Source organism: Danio rerio, chromosome 23, assembly GCF_052040795.2.
Source record: "Danio rerio strain M-AB ecotype USA chromosome 23, GRCz13ab, whole genome shotgun sequence".
Taxonomy (NCBI): Eukaryota; Metazoa; Chordata; class Actinopteri; order Cypriniformes; family Danionidae; genus Danio; species Danio rerio.
This window is the reverse complement of record NC_141043.1, coordinates 42,086,264-42,111,699: the sequence shown is the minus strand read 5'-3', so window position 1 is coordinate 42,111,699 and position 25,436 is coordinate 42,086,264. Positions and strand designations below refer to the sequence as shown.

The 25,436-nt window shown below is 37.7% G+C and overlaps 1 protein-coding gene across 6 annotated transcripts in view; it reads left to right on the top strand.

The window, feature by feature from the left end:
- The window catches only part of LOC147831357 (uncharacterized), a 148,438-nt gene that overhangs the window by 25,212 nt on the left and 97,790 nt on the right, over positions 1-25,436 (top strand). For all 6 annotated transcript variants that reach the window (XM_087307832.1, XM_087307831.1, XM_087307833.1 and 3 more), the window contains one exon: positions 8,454-8,578. In XM_087307832.1, coding sequence (XP_087163958.1) covers positions 8,454-8,578 — 125 coding nt within the window. The remainder of the gene's footprint in view (positions 1-8,453; positions 8,579-25,436) is intronic.

The following is a 25,436-nucleotide window of genomic DNA, read 5'->3' as shown; positions in this document are numbered from 1 at the left end:
ACTCTAAGTAACTTACACTTAAAAATGACTTTTGCTGCTTGTTCAAACTATTTATTTAAAATGAGTTGAAACAACACAAATCTTAATAGTTTAACGGTAGACATTTTTTTTTTATCTTCAATCCACATAAATTTGTAATAGTCCATTTGTGTTGGCACAACATAAAAGAATTGTATGGAACCCAGCATGTTTTACAGTGTATTGCAGATTTGCACAAATTTAGACAGCGCCCTCTAGTGGATTTGTCATCTAAAACGTGCAACAGAACATACCCAGGGCAACATTGCTTTTGAATTGCATAAACCAACAACTTTTGATGTTGAAAAATATATTTTTTCTTGATATTTTTATTCTTTTAAAGTGATATATTGTCAAGGTTAGTGTTTTAAATTATGATAATAAACAGCCAGGCCTTTCTCTGTTATCTGATACAAAACATACCCTAAGTAACTTACACTTAAAAAAATTACTTTTGCTGCTTGTTAAAACAACATATTTATTTAAAATAAGTTGAAACAACACAATTCGTAACTGTTCACGAGGAGACAACTTCATTTTTATTTTCAATCCACATAAATTTGTAAAAGTCCAATTTGTGTTGGCACAACATAAAAAAAAAATATGTGGAACCTATAGACTGTAAAATATATGGACTTAGTGTCCGTGGCGTCACCCATAGGTTTCTGAACACTGCAGATGAAGCTACAAGTAGGCGCGGCCAACCATCGCCATTTTGTTCGCGCGTCATCGCACCCACGGCGGGATACCAAACAAGGGCGAAGAGGCGGAGAGTGAGCGGAGCTACAGACACGTGCTGACATTTTGCTTGGACCTTGCTTAGACAGATTTTACTTTGGCTGTACGCTTAATACTTTATCACCTGCGACTCGTTTGTGTTCTGACCACTTTTGCTCAGATGTACACTTTATCAATAAAGTGTTTACACTTTTAAAAACACTGTTGTAACACATTGAGCCACTAAACATTGTACTTATAACATTTTTCAACAGGAGGAAAATGCGAAATCTCCAATCACTTCACGTGCAGTCTGTGTTAGTAAATGCAAGACTATTGATGAAATCCAGGCATAACACTGTATGACAACATTTCAGATGACTGTTCTAGAGCCCACAGCTAATCAGTCTGGCAGATTCCGGAGTGCTTTACAGCTCTAAAGAAAAATATAAATGATAAATAATCCTTAATAAAACAAATACATTTGTAGAGATGGTATGTAAGTATATAACTTCACTCACCTGAGAAATGGGGACAACTTGAACGGTTTGTGAGCACAATTAGTTGCACGCAACATGCTATATCATCTGATGATTGAAGTAAATAATACCAAAAGGCAATTGACTGTGTAAAGAAACATTAACCCAAACAAAAATATGATGCATATGCTGAGCTCAGCGGCTAATTAGCTGGAATCAGCTGAGGTGATGAGACAGCGAGCAGCAAGACCTAGCTGTCACTCAAGTGGCCACGCCCATAATTATGCAAACTTAATATAACTTAATAAAAATGAAACGGATGAGTTGTCATGAAGGGAAATCATAGCTATATGCACCAAAGCCAGCTTTTCTACCAGGCTGTAAACATGTTTTTATCAGCTGTAAAAATGGCCAGCTTCCCATTGCAGTCAGAAATCACCTGCAATTCCTGGAGCCAGCCCCCCAAGGCGAGTCGATGAATTGCAGTTTTAGTTACTTCCGTATTGGCTTCCAGAGGGAGAGCGGGAGGTTGCTGCTTGGTGGAACCCAGCATTTTTTACAGTGTATTGCAGATTTGCAAAAATGGCATCGCCCTCTAGTGGATTAGTCATTTAACACGTGTAACATATTTTTTTTTTTTACATTTCACAAAAATGTAGGCTGATTGCACGTATCTCCAATGAGCCTGATCTGTACAAATCCCAAACTGTCCATTCCGGCTTCTATCATGCATACAGAAATCACTCAGGAAACAGCATCTTTGTGTCATTATGGAGCGCATCCAACAGATGCAAATCTATCCAAATCATAGAGATTAAGGATGATGGTGAAAACAATGGAACGCAGCCATTTCCATAATAATCGTATTGTGTTTTGATAAAGAACCCGTTTTCACATTTACGGGTTTCTCTGCAGCGGAAGTTGTCATATTTGGGTAAACTTAGAGCGCAGTGAATGGGAGAATACAACAAGTCTTTTATTTTACAATCTAATTTTATTATTTGAGCAAATAAGAACTCCACAATGGTGTCATCAAGACTTTAAGAAAAAGGGAAGAAAATAGCGTGAGACTGATAACAGCAGCCAGATAAGAGAATAACGTCAAATTTACTGTCCTGCTACCATACACTTCGTATTACGAACATCTCTCACAAGCGGTAATTAGATTTTTATTTTTATTTTTTGCAATTTGTTACAAAGACGATTTATGACTTAAATAAAAGCATAAAAATGTACGTTTACACACACACAAAAAAAAAAACGAAAACAAAACAGTTTGTGTCTGTTTTATTTGATTGCAAGGCTCCCCCTAGTGTTTCGAGGGCACTGTGTTTTTTCATATCGCATTTTGGCTTTGGCTTATTATATTGCATATCAGTTTTGGCTTTGGTTTTCCATAACGCGTGTATGAGTCCGCCGAGAGGAGCAATCACATTTCCTTTGAAACGGGAGGGAATCAGGGACCCCTGTTCTTTTTTTAATACAATTTGCTCATGGTCCGCAGACCAAAGAAGAGCCGTCAATCGGGTCGGAGTTGCTAATGAGTTGGCTGGTAAAAATCGAGAGTGGTGGGCCCAGCTGTCATCCATTAGGTGATGGTTTTAAGACTAGCAGTGATACTTCATTAATTAACCTTCACATTCTATGTAGATCCGCTCATCAAGATGCAGTTAATTAAAGAAAGGTCAGTCCAAGGGCTGTTACGAGCTGCATCATTACAATAGAGAGAAGGCGCTGCGCACAGAGAGATAGAAGCAGAGCAGCGGCTCTTTCATTCCGCATTCGCTTCTGAGAGAAAGAGGATCTTGGGATAGAAAAAAAATGCTTTTTCTTTGCTTTCCAGACAAATGTTGAAAGCTGAGAGGCAGGATGATGGTATACATTTTCAAATGTCTTTAACCAATCAAATGTCTTTAATATACCCTAAAAATACCCTAAACGAACATTTTTATCCATTGGAAAATATAATGCTCCGTCACAGAAAAATAGAGCACATTTTGGTTTCTATAAAATGTTTCAGAGAACAATGTCAAGAACATTTTTATAATCTACTTGGATAATTTAATAATATTTCCATCATTCGTTCGTTTTATTTTCGGCTTAGTCTCTTTATTAATCTGGGGTTGCCACTGTGGAATGAACTGTCAACTTATCCAGCATATGTTTTACGCAGCGGATGCCCTTCTAGTTGCAACCTGTCACTGGGAAACACCCATACACACTCATATACTGCAGACAATTTAGTTTATTCAATTCACCTATAGTGCATGTCATTGGACTGTGTAGGAAACAGGAGCATCGGGAGGAAACCCACACGAACACGGGGAGAACATTCAAACTCCACACAGAAATGGCAATTGACCCAGCCGAGGCTCGAACCAGTGACCTTTTTTTTGTGAGGCGATCGTGCTACCCACTGCACTACCATAACGCCCTTAATAATAATAATAATAATAATAATAATAATAATAATAATAATAATAATAATTTAATAATCAAATAAAAAAAAACACTTTGAAAAAGCCTCTGCACAATTGAAAGGTTGTTCATGGAACCCCAAATGCTGATATGCCGAGAGCAAATAAGCACTCTTAAAAAAAATAAAGGTTCCAGATGGCTACATTATTGTATATGATGACATGAGGCTTTTCTGTCATTGTTAATCTTTAAATAAGTGTTATTTAAATAGGTGTTAAATAAGTATTTATAAGGGCGAAGCAGTGGCGCAGTAGGTAGTGCTGTCGCCTCACAGCAAGAAGGTCGCTGGGTCGCTTGTTCGAGCCTCGGCTCAGTTGGCGTTTCTGTGTGGAGTTTGCATGTTCTCCCTGCGTTCACGTGGGTTTCCTCCGGTTTCCCCCACAGCCCAAAGACATGTGGTACAGGTGAATTGGGCTGGCTAAATTGTCCGTAGTGTATGAGTGTGTCAATGTGTGTGTAGATGTTTCCCAGAGATGGGTTGCGGCTGGAAGGTCATCCGCTGCGTAAAAACTTGCTGGATAAGTTGGCGGCGGTTCATTCCACTGTGGTGATCCCAGAATAATAAAGAATAAAAAATAATATATATTATTTTTCAGAATAAAAAAATATATATATATATATATACACACACACACACACACACACACATATATTATTACACATATATTATTACATATATATACACTAATATATATATATATATATATATATATATATATATATATATATATATATATATATATATATATATATATATATATATATATATATTAGTTGCGAAAAGATTTATTTGGCACAATGTAAAAAGTTTCTTTTTCTTATGAAACCAAAAATATCAATAAAGAAACTGCATTTTAAGTATGCTCTGCAAAAATCCAGTGCAATTTTAGAATATAGTGTCTTCATTTGCATCTATAAAAAGTGTTGGGTTGTCATATGGATCATTGGGTCAGATATGGACAAAACCAACTGTTGTGTTAAACAGTGTCATTTTAATTCAATTGAAAAAAAACAACAACAACAACAACAACAACATTGGGTTTGTCTATAATTGACCCAGTCTTGGGTTACAAAACTTCAGAATTTTTTTATTCTATGGTTGCAAATTATGTTATTTTGCGTTTCACAAAGAACTTCCATGGAACATTTCAAAAAGTGGAAAAATGTTATTTAGATCATTAAAAAGAAAAAAAGTAAAAAAATCTCTCTATTTACATTTTTTTGCATTTTTAAATACAGGTTATGAAATAAAATCTGTAGAGTCACTGGTGAATCTGCTTTTTTTTAAACACTATTTGTTGGGTTTAGGAAGTCGGTGGGCGCTGGTCAATCTGTGATTTTTAAACACTATTGGTAAGGTTTAGAGAACTAGGTGGGCGCTGGCCAATTTGTGCTTTTCAAAACACTATTGGTTGGGTTTAGGGAAGAGGTGGGTGGAGTTATCGGTCGGTCAGTCAGACAATGGCTTCTGGTGGAAGAACAGCAGGCGATAATGGCACTTGCAAAAGAAATTTGAGATCTCAAAAAGCATATATAGCGGCCACTAGTGGAATTATGAAAACAAAAACTGCAAAAAACATAGCACCTGGGACATATGTGGCGCTCTCCAGAAATATATATAGAGTACGTAATCAGAATGAGCCTGGGTTGAAAAATGTGTTTCTTTCAAGAACTGTTTTCCTGAAAGGCTCTTTGTGGATTCAAAAATGGTTTTTGAAATCAAATCACTACAAAAACCCCTTTTAGAACATTTATATTTATGACTGAACTTCTTACATGGTCCACCAATCTTGCAATCTCTGAAGGCAGTGTGTGTTGTATAATACCTTTTTTTCCTCTATCCAAAAAAGCTCTAATGGATAAAACACAAGTAAAATATTCATCAGCACCGATTGACAGCATCTATCTTTTAGCTGCATACCACTTTCTTTTCTTCGCCTTCCTCTTTGCAGTCGTGTCTTTGGCTTGAGCTGAGAGTGAATATCGTGACCTCACACTTTGGCCAAGAAAAAGGCATTGAAAGTAAATAAAAAAACAAGAACTGGAGAAGGACATCAAATAATTATGTTTCATATTTGAGCGTGATTCACTGTGTGACGGTGACTTATTTATCTTACGATTTCTACCTCGCTGTCCCACAAGGCTCCATAAAAACTGCATTTCTATTTCTCTCTCATCCTTTCTCTTGGATGAATAGATCACTGTCCAAAACATTGGGAAATTTGATTTAATATGGAAGTGCCTCCATTTCTGTTATAGGTCAGCAGCTAAAAAGTTTGAAAGGTTTTAAAGAGGACCTACTCTGCCCCTTTTTACAAGATGTAAAATAACTCTTTGATATTCCTAGAGTGTGTATGTGACGTTTCAGCTCAAAATACCACGCATAATGTTTTATAACTGTTTGAAACTGCCTCTTTGATCCAAATTGGGCCATTTTGGTGACTGTCGCTTTAAATTCAAATTAGATTTTGCTGTTTTCAAAAGAGGGCGGAGCTACAATTGTGTCAGCATTGTGGCAGATTAAAAAACAAGACTAACGTTCTATGCTAATGAGGGAGAGATCATCACTAATGGGCGGGGCTTTTCCCTCTCTGATGACATATACAAATAGAGAATGTCAACCAAAGTGTTTCTGCAGACTGTTTTTATGAAGTATGATTATAAAAAATTTAATTACCATTAGAAGCTGATTGAATTCACAGACTGTTGCCACACGACTGTGTTGAAACCCCTTATAAAATGTGATTTTTGCATAATATGTCCCCTTTAAGGGCTACAGATTTTCATAGGGGATATCCTAAATCAATCCTAATCAATTAGCCAGAAGCAAAAGCAAAAGGGCCTCAAAAATGCTGAAAATGGACAATATATATGGTTCTGCTGATGGACGGCTCATTTTATCTCTGGGTGCCGGCCAGTTACTTTGATGTCAGCTAACTTGAATATGCTTTATGCTCAATTAACATCCCGCCGAGAGATTTCTTTCCTTTTTTTTTTTTTAACAATGCAATTGTAACACGACAGTGACATAAGACTCTAGAGCAAAGTGAATAAGACAGGCACTCTTATCAGTTCATTTAAATATATAAAAAAGTAGAGCTTAAAACTATTTGATGAAAGTAGATTTTTATATTGCAGAAAAAAGTGAGCAATAATGGAAAAGTTGACACTATGGATTAGACTTACTAGCTGCTTAGAGTGACGGTTTTCAAACTGGGGTCTACAGGTCCTCAGAATGCTGCAAAAAAACTAAACAACTATTTAAAAAAATCGATAAAAAATTTTTTAAAATAAAAAATAATTTATTAGTAGTTTTATAAAACTAAGCAAACTATTAAAATAAATGATCATGATTGCATTTAGATTCATACCCATTGACTGAGGCATATAAGTCATGAACGCTAAAAAGATATCCATGAATTAACAGTTTTCCATATTTTGTGATTCATGGTATTTTTTCCCATTTATTTAAGGTTTTGAATTGCTTTATTGGACCTTGATCAACAACTTTTGATGTTGAACAGATTGAAAAATACAGATTTTATTCTTATTTTAAATAGTTCACTATAATATATGTGTTTGTGTGTGTAAATTATGGTACAAAATCCTGGAAATAATGTGCCTGTACTTTATAATACTTAATTCTATGTGTATTATTTCTTCTACAACAGATTGTTTCAAACTACAAATTGTCAATAAATGTCACTGTCAAGCTGCAGAGTTAAATTTGAACATCAGGAGTGAACAGAACAGAGATAAATGTCCCTGAATGCAATTCTTACCTGTAAAAACATCCATGAAAATATCCACAAATCACAAAACACAGAAAAAGTTCAGTTTTAGTTTTATTAATTTTCTGTTTTGCCTGTATATGTTTTTTTGCCCCTCAAAGTGATGTTAGCCAACCCAAGCTCATTCTGAAAACATACTGCAATATATATTTCTGGAGAGCGCTAAATACATCCAAGGAGCTATGTTTTTTTTGAAGTTTGTGTTTACACAAATCCACCAGAGCCCGCTGTGTATGCTTTTTGCGATCTCAAATTTCTCTTGCCAGTGCCATTCGCGCCTGCTGTTCTCATGTTAATCCACCAGAGGCCACTGTCGACTGACTGAATGATCGACTGACCCTCCCTCCTCCTTCTCTAAGCCCAACCAATAGTGTTTTCAAAAGCAGAGATTGACCTGGGCCAACCCACTTCCCTAAACCTAACCGATAGGGTTTTTAAAAACACCAATTGACCAATGGCCACCCACTTCCCTAAACCCAACAGATAGTGTCTTTAAAAACACCAATTGACCAATGGCCACCCACTTCCCTAAACCCAACCGATAGTGTCTTTAAAAACACCAATTGACCAATGGCCACTCACTTCCCTAAACCCAACCGATAGTGTTTTTAAAAACACCAATTGACCAATGGCCACTCACTTCCCTAAACACAACCGATAGTGTCTTTAAAAACACCAATTGACCAATGGCCAACCACTTCCCTAAACCCACCCAATAGTGTTTTTAAAAACATCAATTGACCAATGGCTACCCACTTCCCTAAACCCAACCGATAGTGTTTTCAAAAACACAGATTGACCTGTGCCCACTCACCTCCATAGACACAACCTAGAGTTTAAAAAAGCAATTCAGAAAGAAAAGCCCTCACCTGATTTTTACCACATTTTCAGATTTAACCACATTCTCACCCTGTTATTTACTTGTTTATTTTGTTTTTTTACTTCTGTTTTCATCTTACCCACTTTCTAGAACCGTTCTTCACCGAACTCGAACCCCATCATCACAGTCAACTTCTCTCTGCGTCTCAAGTCCGCCGACGTACATGGCGAGCTACTAGACAAATTGGTAACAGCAGGAAAGCCGTCCATACAGAGGTAAGCAGCCAGCTCTTAAGCTTGAAAAGGAACAGCATCATACTACCTCATAGCATTCATTTTAAAGAGGAAATGCAGCCATATGTATTTCTGGCCACATTACTTGCGATCTCCAGAAATGTAAATAGGGCCACATTTTCAGAATGAGCCTATGTTGATGTTAGCTGTTTAATTGCATTTTATGAATCACAAAGGACCACCAAATATTTTCTTTAATCTTCTTTCTTTAACCTTTTTAAGTCAAAGTGCAGTGATCAACATCTTGGATGCTCTGAAGTTGAATAAACTAACCGCAAATACATTTTTGTATTGTACTGCCCCTTTGAAAACATTCACAGACAAGGCTTTCTCTGTCTCAGTCATCAAAGATTAAAGCCTTCAACATTACAAATATAAATGACTATATAAAAAATCAGCTTCTCTTATTCCACAACAATGCAATGAAAAGGCAGATAAATACAATTCTTCTGTGCTCGAAATTTCCTTATTCTTCATTCCGCCAAACCCATTTGATCATCAGAAAATCATGCATGTGCTTTTTAAGCAAAACTTAAACAAAGGACTTGCATAGTTCTCATCATTTTAAAAGGAAACGATGAATGAATCAGAGTTAAAGTGCTATTCAATAAGGATGTAGAGGGTTCTGGAAAAAACATGAACATTTCTGCAATGGGTAAGCAGGGCATGCACAACTCTGGTTAAACAAATCGCCATGTTTAAATGCTCAATAAACGGATTAATTAGACATTAATTTTGTTTACTAAAATCGTATTCAACCATAGGGTGACATTGTGGCTCAGTGGTTAGCACTGTCACCTCACAGCAATAAGTTTGCTGTTTCAAATCCCGGCTGAGTCAGTTGGCATTATTGTGTGGAGTTTGCATGTTCTCCCCATGTTCCCGTTGGTTTCCCCCACAGTCCAAAGACATGCGCTATAGGTGAATTGAATAAACTTAATTGGCCGTAGTGTATGTGTATGAATGTGAGAGTGTATGGGTGTTTTCCAATATGTGTTGCAGCTGGAAAGGCATCCACTTTGTAAAACATTTGCTGGATAAGTTGGTAGTTCAATCCACCGTGGTGATCCCTGATGAGTAAAGGGACGAAGCAGAAATAAATGAATGAATGAATTTAACTATGAAACAAAAGCCAGAATAAAATGACAATGGACTTTGGGGGAGATAAACTACTGTAGATCCCACTCTGTGGTGTTCACTTTACATCCTGCCAAATTTCCACTACTTTTTCCTCCATTTGAGTTTGAATTTATTGAATGGGATAGCCCTTTGAAATGAACCATCTCATTTTCGATGGGGTCCCTAAGAACACTGTAAAACCCAAAAGGTTAAGTTAACTCAAACCATTTGAGGAAACCGATTGCACCAACCATTTAAGTTCAAAAACTAATCCTAATGAGTACATTGAATTTAATCCATTTGAGTAAACAAAGCCGTTTGAGCACAGTAAAACCCATCAAACGAAGAGAACTCAAAGCAATTGAGTACTGTAAAACCCAATAAATGAAAAGAACTCAAAGCAATTGAGTACTGTAAAACCTAATAAGTTAAGGCAACTCAAGCTGTTTGAGGAAACCGATTGCTACAAACCATTTGAGTTAAAAAAACTAATCCATATGAGTACTGTGAACTTCATTTAAGTTGAAGTAATGAGGTATTTAATTAACTCATTGTCTTTCAACACTCAAGAGTTCAAAACTCTTCAAATGAGTATAATTAACTTTCAGTCAATTTTGAGTTAACTACACTCATTTCATTTGATAAAGTGGACAATTGGGTTTTACAGTGAAGTACAGAAATCCAACAGAGTACATCATGTCATAACAAGCATACAGCTAACAAAACAAACAAACAAACAAGCAGCACACTTCACCTGAAACACTTCCCACAGGCTACAGCATACGCAAACAAAAACATATAGCCAAAAGTACAATTTGATATACAAATTAATAATAAGCATTTAAATTTAAATTCATTCATTCATTCATTCATTCATTCATTCATTCATTCATTCATTCATTCATTCATTCATTCATTTTCTTTTCGGCGTAGTCCATTTATTAATCCAGGGACCCCATATAGCGTAAAAAACGGCAACTTATCCAGAACGTTTTTACGCAGCGGATGCCCTTCCAGCGGCAAACCATTTCTGGGAAATATCCTCTCACTCACACTCATACACTACGGACAATTTAGCCTGCCCAATTTACCTATACCGCTTGTCTTTGGACTGTGGGCCACCTGGAGGAAACCCACGCAAACGCAGGAAGAATATGCAAACTCCACACAGAAACGCCAACTGACCCAGCCGAGGCTCAAACCAGCGACCTTTTGCTGTAAGGCGACAGCACTACCTACTGCGCCACCGCGTCACCTTAAATTTAATTAAGAACATTTACAAATTGTTTTCAAATAAGAAGGTAAATTAGTTCTAAAAAGACTAAATGTCTTAATTGATCTAAAAGAAGGAAGATTGTTCCAGTAAAAAGGAGCTTTGTATTGAAAGAACCTGCGGCCACTTTCTGTTGTAATTCTTGAAACAAAACAGTAATTCTGTTGCGTATGTCGAAAAGAATATGAAGAGGTAATTGGAATAAAAAACTGCTGTAAATAAGAAAGGAACTAAAGTAAACACATTTAAAAAGGAACTAATGCCAAAGATACTGTCTGCGGAACTTAGGTGGAAGCAAATCAAGAGATTCGTATAATATGCAATGATGGGTTCTAAATGGACATCTTAAAACAAACCTACATAGAGAGTTGAAGGCAGTATTTAAATGTTTTAAATTAATATCAGAGGTGTTGTTATATAATAATATCAATATCAAACAAATAATATAATTTCTACCGGAAAGACCAGGGAGATATTTATGATACTGAATTACATTTATTAATGAGTATTATTTGACAAGAGTATCACGAAACAGGATTTGTTTGGCGGAGGCCCCGTCCATAGCTTGGCTTGGAAGCTTTTAGATCCAGCAACGTCTGCTGAGGACGAAGGCATGAACAGGGCCAACCTGGTGATGGTGGGTGAACGTCTGCGTCGATGCCTGCATCCAAATGAATGAAATTTATGGACAGCTTAAATATTCCTTGTGTCTCTTGGCTATTGGTTGGAACTGATTGTGATAAGTGACGTGGCATTTGGTATTCCTTGTGTCTCGTGGCTATTTGTTGGAACTGATTGTGATGTGTGACGTGAAATTTAGGTCTTCCTAGTAGAACTACCGCTACAAGCTACATTTCTGGTGCTCAAATAGACTGAAAAGAAGGCCTTTTTTAACTGAAGCCATGCTTGTTGATATTGTGGTAACTTCGTAACTCCTCCCCCAACTTTCCTCTAGTGTGGATGCTGCTCTCTTCTGGGCTGTAGGTAGTCACTGATGTTACTTTCAATCAGAACACATTTCACACAGCATGATTTTGAATCGCTGACAGTTCACGATATTTTAAATGCCAAATATCTGACGGGTGTTCGCGACTCATCTGCGATTCTCTCATGATAGTTTGCACTGTGTTATTGATGCGCACGTGAACAAGCACCAATTTGCCTGTGATTTCAGGCATTTGTCAACGATTTCTCAAAACCTGTCGACGAGTCAAAATCGGGGCTAAAATCATGCAGTCTGGTTTCCTTTGGATGGAAACTCATCCCTAAGACAAAAAATATTAAGGTGGGTGTGTGTTTCAGTTCTTTAGTTACAGTAAATGTTGACCCTGGACTCTGATGTTCTCCACCGATTGCCGGCGGGCCGCTATAGCCGCTCGACGGAGAGACATTATGGCTTTTCTACGCAATAATTTATGGGAGAGTGCGGCCGGCCGTCACGTCGGGCCCTGACAGAGAGCTGGAGTACTTCATCAGGCGCTCTGTAAATCAGGCGTGCAGGGGGGCAGACGGCAACATTGTTTGATCTCTTTCAGACACTCTAATAATCTGCGGCGCTCTGATTGATACCTTCACACAACAAAGCACATTACGCCAGCAGAAAAGCCATCCGCTCGAGTGTGTGTGTGTGTGTCAAGGGCCATAGGAGGGAGACAGAATGAGTCTTGAGGAGACACGCAGGGTCATTTGGAGTCTTTAAACGAATCGTCGTCTAACAGTTTCACAAAACGATCAGGGTTTCAGTGGGAGGGGTGAGAGAGAGATAACCGCTGTCAAAGTGACCTCAGTCAGTACACGAGGAGAAAGGAAAAACACAACCGCATGCGCACAAAGAGGCACATCTACATTTGCTGTTTCATTTTTATTTTTATAGATAATGCAGTGCTCTTTTTTCACAAGCAAGAAGTCAGTTGGCATTTCTGTGTGGAGTTTGCATGTTCTCCCCGTGTTGGCGTGGGTTCTTACAGGGGTTCCGATTTCCCCCACAGTCCAAGGACATGCGCTATAGGTGAATTGAATAAGCTAAATTGGCCGTAGTGTATGTGTTTGAATGTAGGAGTGTATGGGTGTTTCCCAGTGATGGGTTGCAGCTGGAAGGGCATCCGCTGCGTAAAACATATGCTGGATAAGTTGGCGGTTCATTCCGCTGTGGCAACCCCTGATTAAAAAAAATGAATGCTTGTTTCTACAATGCAATCATGCTGAAAGGAATATATGAAAGGCCAATTTTTGCACAGGATTAAACTTAAATCTAAAATACCATTTCCTCACAATTACAAGTAGATATTTCATAATTTTGACTTTTTTTAAAAATTCTGATTCAGCTCACATTTCTGATCTATTTCTCAGACTAGTGACTTTTTTTTTTTTTTACAATTCTGATCTTACGTTTTGCAGTTCAGATTTGTTATCTTATTTGTGTCCACTTGTGTTGTTTATTTGCACACTGTGACTCAAAGTTTTGACTTTATTTATTATAATTATGAGTTTACATGGGCGGCACAGCAAGAAGGTCGCTGGTCCGAATCCCAGCTGAGTCAGTTGGCGTTTCTGTGTGGAGTTTGCAGGTTCTCCTCATGTTCGTGTGGGTTTCTTCTAGGTGCTCTGGTTTCCCCCACAGTACAAACACATGCGCGATAGGTGAATTGAATAATTGGCTGTAGTGTGTGTGTGTGTGTGTGAATGTGAGTATGTATGGGTGCTTCCTAGCACTGGGTTGCAGCTGGAAGGGCATCCACTGTGTGAAACATGCTGGATAAGTTGGCGGTTCATTCTGCTGTTTCGACCACCTGATAAATAAAGGAACTAAGCTGAAGGAAAATTAATAAATGAATTTGTATGTCAATTTGCAAGTACAACAAAAAAGTCATAGTTCATAAAAAAGAAGACTGCGGGCCCTATTATACACTCACCGCAATAAGGCGCAAGACATGTTTGGCGTAATTTGTTGCTATTTTAAGACCAGCACAACCCTAATTTTTACATTTTGTGCCACGTTGTTTAAATAGCAAATCCATTTGTGCAACATTGTGGACTCATAGGTGTGCTGGTCTAAAAAAAATTATTTTTGCCCGGATTGCTATTTTGAAGAACTGAAATAGACTGTGCCATTGACAAAGTAAAACCTGGTCTAAAGTCCAGCGCAGAGTGCGTTAGTTATGTGCCTATGCAGGTTCAAACACTTAATACACAAATATCTTTGCATATGAAAAAAATAAAGGATTAAAATGATTATTTTCGACATATAAAAAAACACTAACTCTATCATGTCGGGGGGGCTTTTTTTCAGTTCATTCATGACAATTTGCATCTGTATAATAGTATTATTATTAGCAGTTTTATTTGTTATATGCATATTTGTATTTGTTTTAATAGAAACAAGTTTGTATTTGTCCACCTGTCAGGTTTTGGAGACGTCTGCATCGCCAAATGGGGCATAAGAACAGGATGTGTGTCTGGATATAACTCTGTTTTTTGACCACACTTCATAATTATTGTTCGCTGAATTTAGAAATAGTTTTGAAACAAATTGCACTTAGAAAACAAAATTTAATATGTTGTTTAATGGACGTCTCCAGTGAAGTGCGCACAACCCCGTTTCATTATCCACAAAACTAAAGTAGTAAAGAGTAAAAGTAAAGTAAAGAGAAAGTAAAGAGGCTGAATAGAGGAGACTCTGTTTGTGAAATTTATTTATAAACCAACTTCGAGAGAATCATGTGCTTATGATTGCTTGCAGCTGGCCCCGCATTATTCAATTTATGATTTACCAATCAGACGATTCCTAAGCCTCTATAAATACCCTATGTTCCATATAACAGCCATTTCCTTTTGAAGAATCCCCCCTTCCACCCCTACTCCTCCTCCTTTGCTAGGTGGGTGGCATTTTGCCCCAGTGGTTAGCACTGTTGCCTCACAACAAGAACGTCACTGTTTCTAGTCCTTACAAAGCCAGCTAACGTTTCTGTGCGGAGTTTACACTGTCTCCCCTTGCTCACGTGGGTTTCCCCCAGGTTCACTGGTTTCCTCTCACCGTCCAAAAACATGCAACTTAAGTTAATCGACTAATCCAAATCGGCACCTTAGACATGCTCCTAGTAAATAGTTATCTCTTAAGAGCAATCACTCTGTTCATTAGCTGCTACAGCTGGGGAGTTCTCGAAATCTACCTGAGCTCAAACTTCCCTCTCGCCTTGCAAACGGGAGGGAGCCCCGCGCTCGAGGATCTTATGAGCTCAGGGCTCTCACCCGGGACAGCATGCCAGTTTTTTCAATAACAAAGTCCGCCATGTAAATAGCAAATGCGTTATGTTGCCACACAATGGACTGTCAAAGAGAATGGGACATAAGACTGACTTTATTGTTTTATGTGCAATCCACTCCAATTTGTAAAAACTAACAAGTTAGCTTCATTCCTTCACGTTGCCCATACACAAATCGATTATGTGAAAGTGTTTTTTTACAGTGTACAATCTAAACTTTGGTAAATAACTTAAATAAGTAAAGACATAAAGCTAGACAGAGACCAGACTGTTTATATTCACACATCAGGCATTTTAAAGCACTCAAAACACCTTAGCAACCACATAGCAACCCCCTGGCAACCATTAACTACACCTCAAAGTTTTGCAAGGATAAGTACTTCTTGCATTTTCTCCAGAGAATGTGAAAATCTAGTCCTAATAATCGACTTTCCAACCTTAATGCTTTTTATAAGACAGAAAATTGTTAAAACCACCACGGCACTCTTCCACATTAGCCTAAGGATGTCAGTGATTGGAGTGTGACGGCAAAATGGAAACTGGCCATTTTCACTGGCTCTGAGACATAACGACACGCTTTCCAATTATCTTGTTGGAAATATAATAGATTCTTTCTACTTTCTCACCACCATTAAGTTTAGTTGTGCTCATCTGGCAGCTAAAATCAACACTGAGAGCTGGTGAGTCCATCAAAAACTCGGTTACAGATGAGTGTAGCATCTTCTTTTTCCCTTACTAAAGCAAGGCTTGTTTTAGAGAGTCCTAATTTCCCATTAAATTATGAGGATGACCTTTGATCTCTCATTTCATCCCATTTGTAATGTACTTACAGTTTATCACAATATCATCAGATCAAGATCGCCATTGTAGCCACATATAAAAACAAAAGCTGTTGTGGTTAAAATAAACAACCAACAGTTGCAACAGTTGAATTAAAATCGGAATTTAATTAATTGAATAAACAATAATTTAAGATTTTGAGTTAGATTTGTATGCATAAGTACACATGAAAATTGATTAATTTCATTCATTAATTTTTCTTCGGCTAAGTCCCTTATTTAATAGGGGTTGCCACAGCTGAATGAACCGCCACCAATTATTCCAGCATATGTTTTACACAGTGGATGCCCTTCCAGGCACAACTGTAATATACTAAGTCTAAGCAAAGTCAGACCTTACTGTCCTAATAGAATTATGATCATATTTTATTTTGGTCAAATAAAATGTAATCTAGAGGCATTTGCCTTTCAAATAAGCCACTTCTGATACCAAATAATCAATTAGAAGTCAAGTTATTATTTGCTGTTCCTAAAACTTGGAAAGAGACAAGACTTTTGTCAGGTAGTGTACACTTATGTCACTAATGTTTTATCATCTAATTATAGTTTTCATCTTGATTACGTCTTGATCAATTTTTGTTATAGATCTTTGAAAGCATTGAAATATAATTATTAGTCAGTATTACTTTACTTTACTTTACTTTACTTTACTTTACTTTACTTTACTTTACTTTACTTTCTTTATTGTCCACAAGTGGGAATTTATCTTTGGCTTCACCACACAACCACATTACACACATCACAGAAAAAAACATTCAACACGGATACATTCAACATTGTCACATATATCACATTAAAAAACACAATTTAAAACCCAATACATAATTAAAACCCGGTATTTAAAATTCTAATGGCACTTGGCACAAAGGACATTTGATACACATTTTTCTTTACTTGAGGTTGCCTAAAGCGTCTTTTTGATGGCAAGAGCTGAAATTTGATATTCAAGGGATGGGAACAATCTTCAACAAGTGAAGTTTAGTTTTAAACTAATTTCGAGAGGAGCATGTGCTCATGATTTACCCAGCTGGTCCACATTAACTAATTATGATACTCCAATCAAAGGATCCCAAATCACTATATATATCCTCATTTCCTTTCTACAACTATCTTCGTCTGGAAGAAACCCCCCCTCCTCCCCTTCTTCCTCCTTTATCCAGAATGGGCGGCACGGTGGCCCAGTGACTAGCACTGTTGCCTCACAGCAAGAATACCAATGGTGCTGGGTCCTCGCTGAGCCATCGGGTATTTCTGTGTGGAGTTTGCATGTTCTCCCCGTGTCCGCGTGGGTTTCCCCCGGGTTCCCCGGTTTCCTCCCACCATCCAAATGTGCTCTATATTATAGATAAAACAAGCCTAAACCTTTTTTTTTATAATGTCTTACTCTCAAGAAGTTCGCCTTGGCCTCAGCAGCGGGGGAGTTTGAGATAGACCTGAGCTCAATCTCCACTCGCCCTGCAAAAGGGGGGGAGCCCTGGGCTCGAGGATCCCTAGAGCTCAGGGCTCTCTCCCGGGACAGCATGCCAAACAAGCTATGTATAAATCATGAGCTAAGTGTGAACTCTTGAAAGATGTGTGCTTTCTGTCTAATTCTCATTAAATAAATTTCATTTGGTTGTTTTTGCGCTTTACCAACAATTGTACTGCCAATTTTTACTACTTTAAACTTTTTTTGGTTTTCCTTAATTGGCAACAGTCCATACCATGCAATCATGTTAAAACTCACAACACTTTCAACCAAGTTCTTGTATACCATCTCAAGGACATCTTGACTCACGCCAAATTGTTGTAACCTCCTAATGAGGTATAATCTCTGCATTGCTTTTTTAAAAATGCACTCTGCATTGGCAGCAAATGTTAATCCACTATCAATAAGTGTTCCTAAATATTTAAAACAGCCAACTGTCTCTATTTCATGTCCCTCAAGGACCAGAGGTTTAAAACCTTGACTAAGCACTAATTTATTTCTGCTAATTATCATCTCCTTGGTTTTATTAAAATTGATCTCCAGTGGACTCTTTTTACACCAATTTTGGAGCAAATTTATATAATTATTGTACAAGGTATCTCCTTCTGTTCCTATTTTAGTCAACCGTCCAACAAGTGCCATATCATCTGCATATTAAAATAACTTAAAACCTGAATCCTGGATCTTAAGTTCATTTGTGTAAAGAGAAAATAGTAAGGGTGATAAAAAATAAATATTCCTATTGTAGAAAATGAATTAGAATTTTTTCAATCCTTATATACAAAGCCTTAAGTTGACTTTAAAAAAGTGCAGCAACCCTGTCTTTGGTCTGGTTTGGTCAGCTGTTGGCAGGTCAATGCATTTTTGTAATCGTTCTAGCCCTAAAAAGCTCTATCCGAATCCGCCTGCTGATGTTTGCCAGGTCTTTGTCTCTCCTACTCAGAGAGCAGAACGTATTTGACAATAAAATGTTACTCAGCTTTAAATGAACTGACAAAAACTAATTGAACTGTTTCATCAGCAGTATTGGAATGAGACCATAAAGTAGAGACTGACAATAAGATGCAATTATTGGCGTGTGTGTGTGCGTGTGTGCACGAGCTCAATCAACATCAGTATTCTATCCAGACGCCATAATGGATGTAATGTAGCATATGGCCACTGAGGCATGTGTTTGCTGCACTCGATGTGTCTGATAAACAGAGCGCTGGAGATGAGACTCTCCTAAGAGCTTTTCCTAGCCATCAGTCAAGGAGAGACATTAAAACACTAGGCTAGGTATGAGCAGACTCAAATGGCTGACGTGGAGTCAGTCTCCACCATCTTCATTTCACTTGTGGTCAGCTAAATAAGTCATTTGGAAGTTATTATTATGCCAGTTCTGCTTGAAAAGATGTCTCAAAAAGGTATCTATTAAAAATGCAAATGAAAAATATATACAGTTAAAGTCAGAATTATTACCGCCCTGAAATATTAGACTTACTGTTTATTTTTTCCCCAATTTCTGTTTAACAGAGTGAAGATTGTTTCAACACATTTCGAAATATAATAGTTTTAATAACTCATTTCTAATAACTAATTAATTTTATCTTTGCCATGATGACAGTAAATAATATTTAACTGGATATTTTTCAAGACACTTCTATATAGTCTAAAGTAACATTTAAAGGCTTAACTAGGTTAATTAGGCAGGTTAGGGTAATTAGGCAAGTCATTGTATAATGAAGACAATGAAGACAATCGAAAAAATATATAGTATAAAGGGGCTAATAATTTAAATGTTAAAAAAAATAAAAATTGCTTTTATTCTAGCCGAAAAAAAAAAAAAAAAAAAAAAATATATATATATATATATATATATATATATATGACTTTCTCCAGAGGAAAAAAATATTATCAGACATACGGTGAAAAATTCCTTGCTCTGTGAAACATCATTTGGGAAATATTTAAAAATATGACGTATATGAACCATGGCATGGTTGTTGGTTCCAGATGGGCTGGTCTGAGTATTTCACAAACTGCTGATCTACTGGGCTTTTCACTCACAACCTTCTCTAGGGTTTACAGAGAATGGTCCGAAAAGAGAAAATTTCCAGTGAGCGGCAGTTCTGCGGGCACAAATGCCTTGTTGATGCCAAAGGAGAATGGCGAGACTGGTTCGAGCTGATACTCTCAGAAATAAAGGTACAGGAGCTGTCACTGGGGCGGTACCTTTTCAAAAGATACATATTTGTACCTAAAGGGTCTATAATGGTACCTTAAAGGTACTTTTTAGGTACTTTTTGGTTCTAAAATGCACCTTTGAGGTACCACTGTGGACTCTTTGGTTACAAATATATCAATTTTGAAAAGGTACCGCCCCAGTGACAGCTCCTGTACCTTTATATCTGAGAGTGTAGAAAGGCAACAGTAACTCAAAGAACCCCTTGTTACAACTGATGTCTGCAGAAGAGCATCTCTGAATGCACAACACGTTGAACCTTGAGGTGGATGGGCTACACTAGCAGAAGACCACTCCGGGTGCCACTTGTGTCAGCTAAGAACAGGAAACTGAGGCTACAATTCACACAGGCTCACCAAAATTAGACAATAGAAGATTTTCAAAAAACGTTGCCTGGTCTGATGAGTCTCGATTTCTGCTGTGACATTCAGATGGCGGGGTCAGAATTTGGCATCAACAACATGAAAGCATGGATCCATCATGCCTTGTATCAATGGTTCAGGCTGGTGGTGGTGGTATAATGGTGTGGGGGATATTTTTTTGGCACACTTTGGGCCCATTAGTACCAATTGAGCACCGTGTCAACGCCACAGCCTACCTGAGTATTGTTTCTGGTTTCTTTGACTTGAAAATGAGTTCACTGTACTCAAACGGCCTCCACAATCACCAGAACTCAATCCAATAGAGCATCTTTGGGATGTGGTGGAACGGGAACTTCGCATCATAGATAAATACGACAAACCTGCAGCAAATGCGTAATGCTATCATGTCAATATGGACCAAAGTCTCTGAAGGAATATTTCCGGTGCCTTGTTGAATCTATGTCATAAAGGATTAAGGCAGTTCCGGGGCCCTACCCGGTACTAGTAAGGTGTACCTAATATATTGGCCGGTGAGTGAATTAAGATATACAAAGAAAAGATACGATGATTAATGTAAAGAGTTGTGAAATAGGTGTAATAAATCTGATTTTAAATCACGACAAATAAAAACATTTGTTACTCTGACTGGGTAACCAGACACCATTTTCAGCAAAAATGAAAAAAAGCCCTAAACAACAACATTTTGAATGAAATGTTAACAGACCTTAATAGAATAAAACAAACACTGACATATTAACCTATTTAACATCCATCATCCTTTAATAAAACTAGTGTCTAGGTCTCACGATTTAAAACACGATTTCTAGAGTCCTCCTTTAAAGAAACTTTTTAATGAGATATAAAATAAGTGAATTGTCTACGGACACCTTTAAAACCTGCATCTCGGCAACTGTATCCATCACCATCTGTGCAAAGTACAAGCAAAAAAAAAAACAACTCCTGCAAAGGTAGACTGTGAACAGTGTAGATCCAGCAGGGGCCTGCATGCATGGTCCTCTCTGAATACATCAATACTTGCCTACTGGGGACGGAGCAAGAAGAAACTGTGTAATGCATTTCTGCCTTATTAAAGTTATAAATGAGCGCCGCCGCCTGCATGTCAGTTCAGACTTATTCGCTGGCTGAGCATACATCAATTACACTATTTGGAGCATTTAAACAGGTGTGCCGCTAGCCTCTTTAGGAGACTTTGCATGCACCTGTTTTAGCGTCTCGCATCCGTCTGTTGATTCACAACATGCTGTATTGTTTGCAACTTTAATAACCGCATAATGTTAGCGGAAACAAGCAGGCTGTCGAGAAATGAATGAATAAATAAAGCGGTTACGCCTGCTTCAGTACAACAAGTATGGCGTATTAGATTATAAAAAAAGGAGGTTATTGAGGCTGTAGAACTAAAAAGCATATAATATAAACATGTCAAACAATATGGCAGCTTTATTTCTTTTTGGTGCAGTGGGTAGCACGTTCGCTTCACAGCAAGAAGGTCGCTGGTTCGAATCTCGGCTGGGTCAGTTGGCATTTCTGTGTGGAGTTTGCATGTTCTTCCCGTGTTCGTGTGGGTTTGATCCGGGTGCTCCGGTTTCCCCCACAAGTTCAAAGACATGCGATACTGGTGAATTGGGTAGGCAAACTTGTCCGTAGTTTATGTGTGTGAATGAGAGTGTATGGGTGTTTCCCAGTGATGGGTTGCAGCTGGAAGGGCATCCGCTGCGTACAACGTACTGGATAAGTTGGCGGTTCATTCTGCTGTGGTGACCCCAGATTAATAAAGGGACTAAGCAGAAAAGAAAATTAATGAATGAATAAAAACAAGGCGATGCAGTGGCACAGTAGGTAGTGTTGTCACCTCACAGCAAGAAAGTCGTTGGTTTGATTCTTGGCTGGGTCAGTTGGCATTTCTGTGTGAAGTTTGAATGTTCTATCTGTGTTGGCGTGGGTTTCCTCCAGGTTCTCCGGTTTACCCCACAAGTCCAAAGGCGTGCTATTGGTGAATTGGGTAAGCTAAATTGTCCATATTGTATGTGTGTGAATGAGAGTGTATAGGTGTTTCCCAGTGATGGGTTGCGGCTGGAAGGGAATTTGGTGCATAAAACATATGCTGGATAAGTTGGCAGTTCATTCCACTGTGGGGACCGCTGATTAATAAAGGGACTAAACTGAAAAGAAAATGAATGAATGAATAAATTAATAAGTTAATAACCTATTTCCTACATGTTGTCCCAACACAAATTGATTGTGTGGAACCCATACATTTTATGCAGTGCACAATAAATTGTACTTTTAGTGTGTCTATTTTTATATTTAGACTAAGTAATCAGTAATCAGTTGGCGTTTCTATGTGGAGTTTGCATGTTCTCCCTGCCTTCGCGTGGGTTTCCTAGATTAATAAAGGGACTAAGCCGACAAGAAAATTAATGAATTTATAATCAAATGTTTATAATGAAATAATTAATAAGATCAACATCCTAAATAATGTAATATACTTTTCTTTTGTTAAACTTTCAATGCACTTTCTATTTATGAAAAGAAATTATAGTCTGATATTTGAGAAAATATAAGGGTTCACTGACTTTATTTATTCTTTCACTGTTTTTTGAAAAAGAAATTGTACCGAACTGTAAACTACCTTAAATACGTCCTTAAATACGTTGCATAACTTGCTGTAGCAGAAATAAAGAAAAACAACGCGATAAAGGGGTTTCATGTGGTGAAAACGAGTTTTTGTCCTACCATCTTCGACAGTGATGGTTACTACCTTAAATATGTTAATTTTTTTCGTATTCAAAATTAAGCGATTTTCACTGGCGTCAAGCAGGAGAGTATGCAAAATCCCTTCTTGACACTAGATGGCGCTACACAACTTTAAGCTTCTGACACCCGCTTATAATACAGAAGAAGAGGAGGAAAGGAAGTTCACACGCTTGTTGTTAAAGTTACTGTTAAGTCGAACAAGCATGGATGGTTCAAGCAGCAGCGTCAGCTCTAGCAATGAGCAGCTCCACGTTCATATCGCCTCAGGGCATTTTCTTCAATGTGCTGTCGCATTGACAGTTTTGCGTTTGAGCGCCTCCAAGTGCTGTTTACTGTAACTTCAGCAGCCAGTCTGATGCCAATCGGTGGAGAAGGTTTTGACGCGGCGCTTCAAAACGAAACAAAAAAAAGAGCATGAGGCGTTTTTTAAAAATTCCGCTTTTGCACCTGGAGTTTTACGCGTTGGTGTGAACGATTACATTGACGACCTTTATTTAGTCAACGTTAGTCAGCGTTAAACGTCGACGGAAAACGTGAGCAAAAAAACGACTCGGTGTGCATTGGCCTTAAGCCAGAGTAAAATGAAGGGATGAATTATTTTCTGTAAAGCTGCTTCTGGCCACGACACGTTCACACCTAAATGGTTGTATGAGACGTGTTAAGGTATTATATGCAGCATCCTTGATTTTTGATTTCTCTTTTTTTATTATATTCTGTACAGCTCAAATAATTGTTCTGTTTTTTACTGCTGTCATTAAAAGAAACAAATTAACACCATGACTCCTTGTGTCGGTGTCAGTCTGAACAGTGTACGCCTGTACCACATGTCTTTGGACTGTGGGGGAAACCGGAGCACCCAGAGGAAACCCACACGAAGGCAGAGAGAACATGCAAACTCCACACAGAAACGCCAACTGAGCCGAGGTTCGAACCAGCGACCCAGCGACCTTCTTGCTGTGAGGCGACAGCACTACCTACTGCGCCACTGCCACGCCCCTTACTAAACATTATATACAATATTATCACTTTTAATCCACTGCCTCAACAAACATTCCCGAGTGTATTCAAAGCAGTCTGGTGCTCAAAAAAGGGTTATACATATTTCACTGCATATACATTTTCTTTATTTTATGTAATAATTATTTGGAAAATGACTTGCTTTGTTCATTTGCTTTTCAAGTAATTATATCTAAAATTTAGGAACATTTAAATATTTGTGCTGGAAACCAACAGCACAAATATACAGAGAAACAACTTTTTTTCTTTTCTTCCTTTTCTTTTTTTTTTTTTTTGCAGTGCACACCGCAGAGCAGTTTAACATTACCAAAATAAGCTACTTACAGCCTTGGAGTCGGGGGTAAAATATTATCTGAACATCAGCATTACTTATTAATTTGACCATTTATTTCTGGGCCACAACTCCAATATAACATGTCACCTGCTCTCCAACAAGCAAATTGCCTGGGAAGTGTATTGAATTACCCGTTCTCCCCTATTTACCGGAAAAACAGGTCTTATAGAGATAACAAGAAAGGCGATATTTACTGTAGCCTGCAGCCTGGAGATGTCTTTGCCAGCTGGGTCAAGTCTCAAGATGAGAAAAGACACTATAATGTCTGTGTTGCTTTTTAGTTTTGGACTTGGAGTCCTAAAAACCCTCTTTATAATCTTGTACCTTACTTTAAAGTACAGTTATATCGTTAAACAAATTTAATTTTATATTAATATATATTTTTAAGACCATGACACTGAATAATCTTGTCACTCGGTGCATCCAAAACAGTAAACTTCCCTATTATATACTCTGTAAAAAAAACAACACAATATCTCATCAATAGTATAATAGTATAAGGGAGATTATAATGCATTGCTTTGTACAATACTATGACTAACATGACTAATATAGTCATTATTATTGGCGTAAACAGGCATTAACAGTGTAAAAGATGAAGAAATAAGAAAGAGAATAGCCTGGTAGTATAGAGGAACAACATCATTGGATTCCAATTGGCGTTCATACAAAAATTTGACAACCAATGAGAATTCAGCTTTTAATGAACTAGAGATTTTAAATCTACCTAAGCTCAAACTCCCCTCTCACCTTGCAATTGGAGGGAGCCCTGGGCTCGGATATCTTATGAGCTCAGGGCTCTCTTCCGGGACAGCATGCCAAACAAGCTTTATAATCAATCATCAGCTAAGTGTGAACTCGTATAAAGATATTTTTAGAGGAACCACAACGCTTTGAGTTTTGAAACATAGAGGATCCTTTTATAGTACCATGAGCTCTTACATGTCAAAAGAATAAGGGAATTTTGGTTTCTCAGTTTATGACCCTTTGAACAGAGCTGCCATCCCTGCCAACACAGATGCTATATTTAAAATTGCCCCTATACCTTCATTCACTATTCCCTCCATCAGTACATTAGACAACAAATCTACAGCATGTGTTTATTTAAAATATAGTTATTATATATTGCATAGGACATAAATATAGTTGTCATCATTATTAATGTAA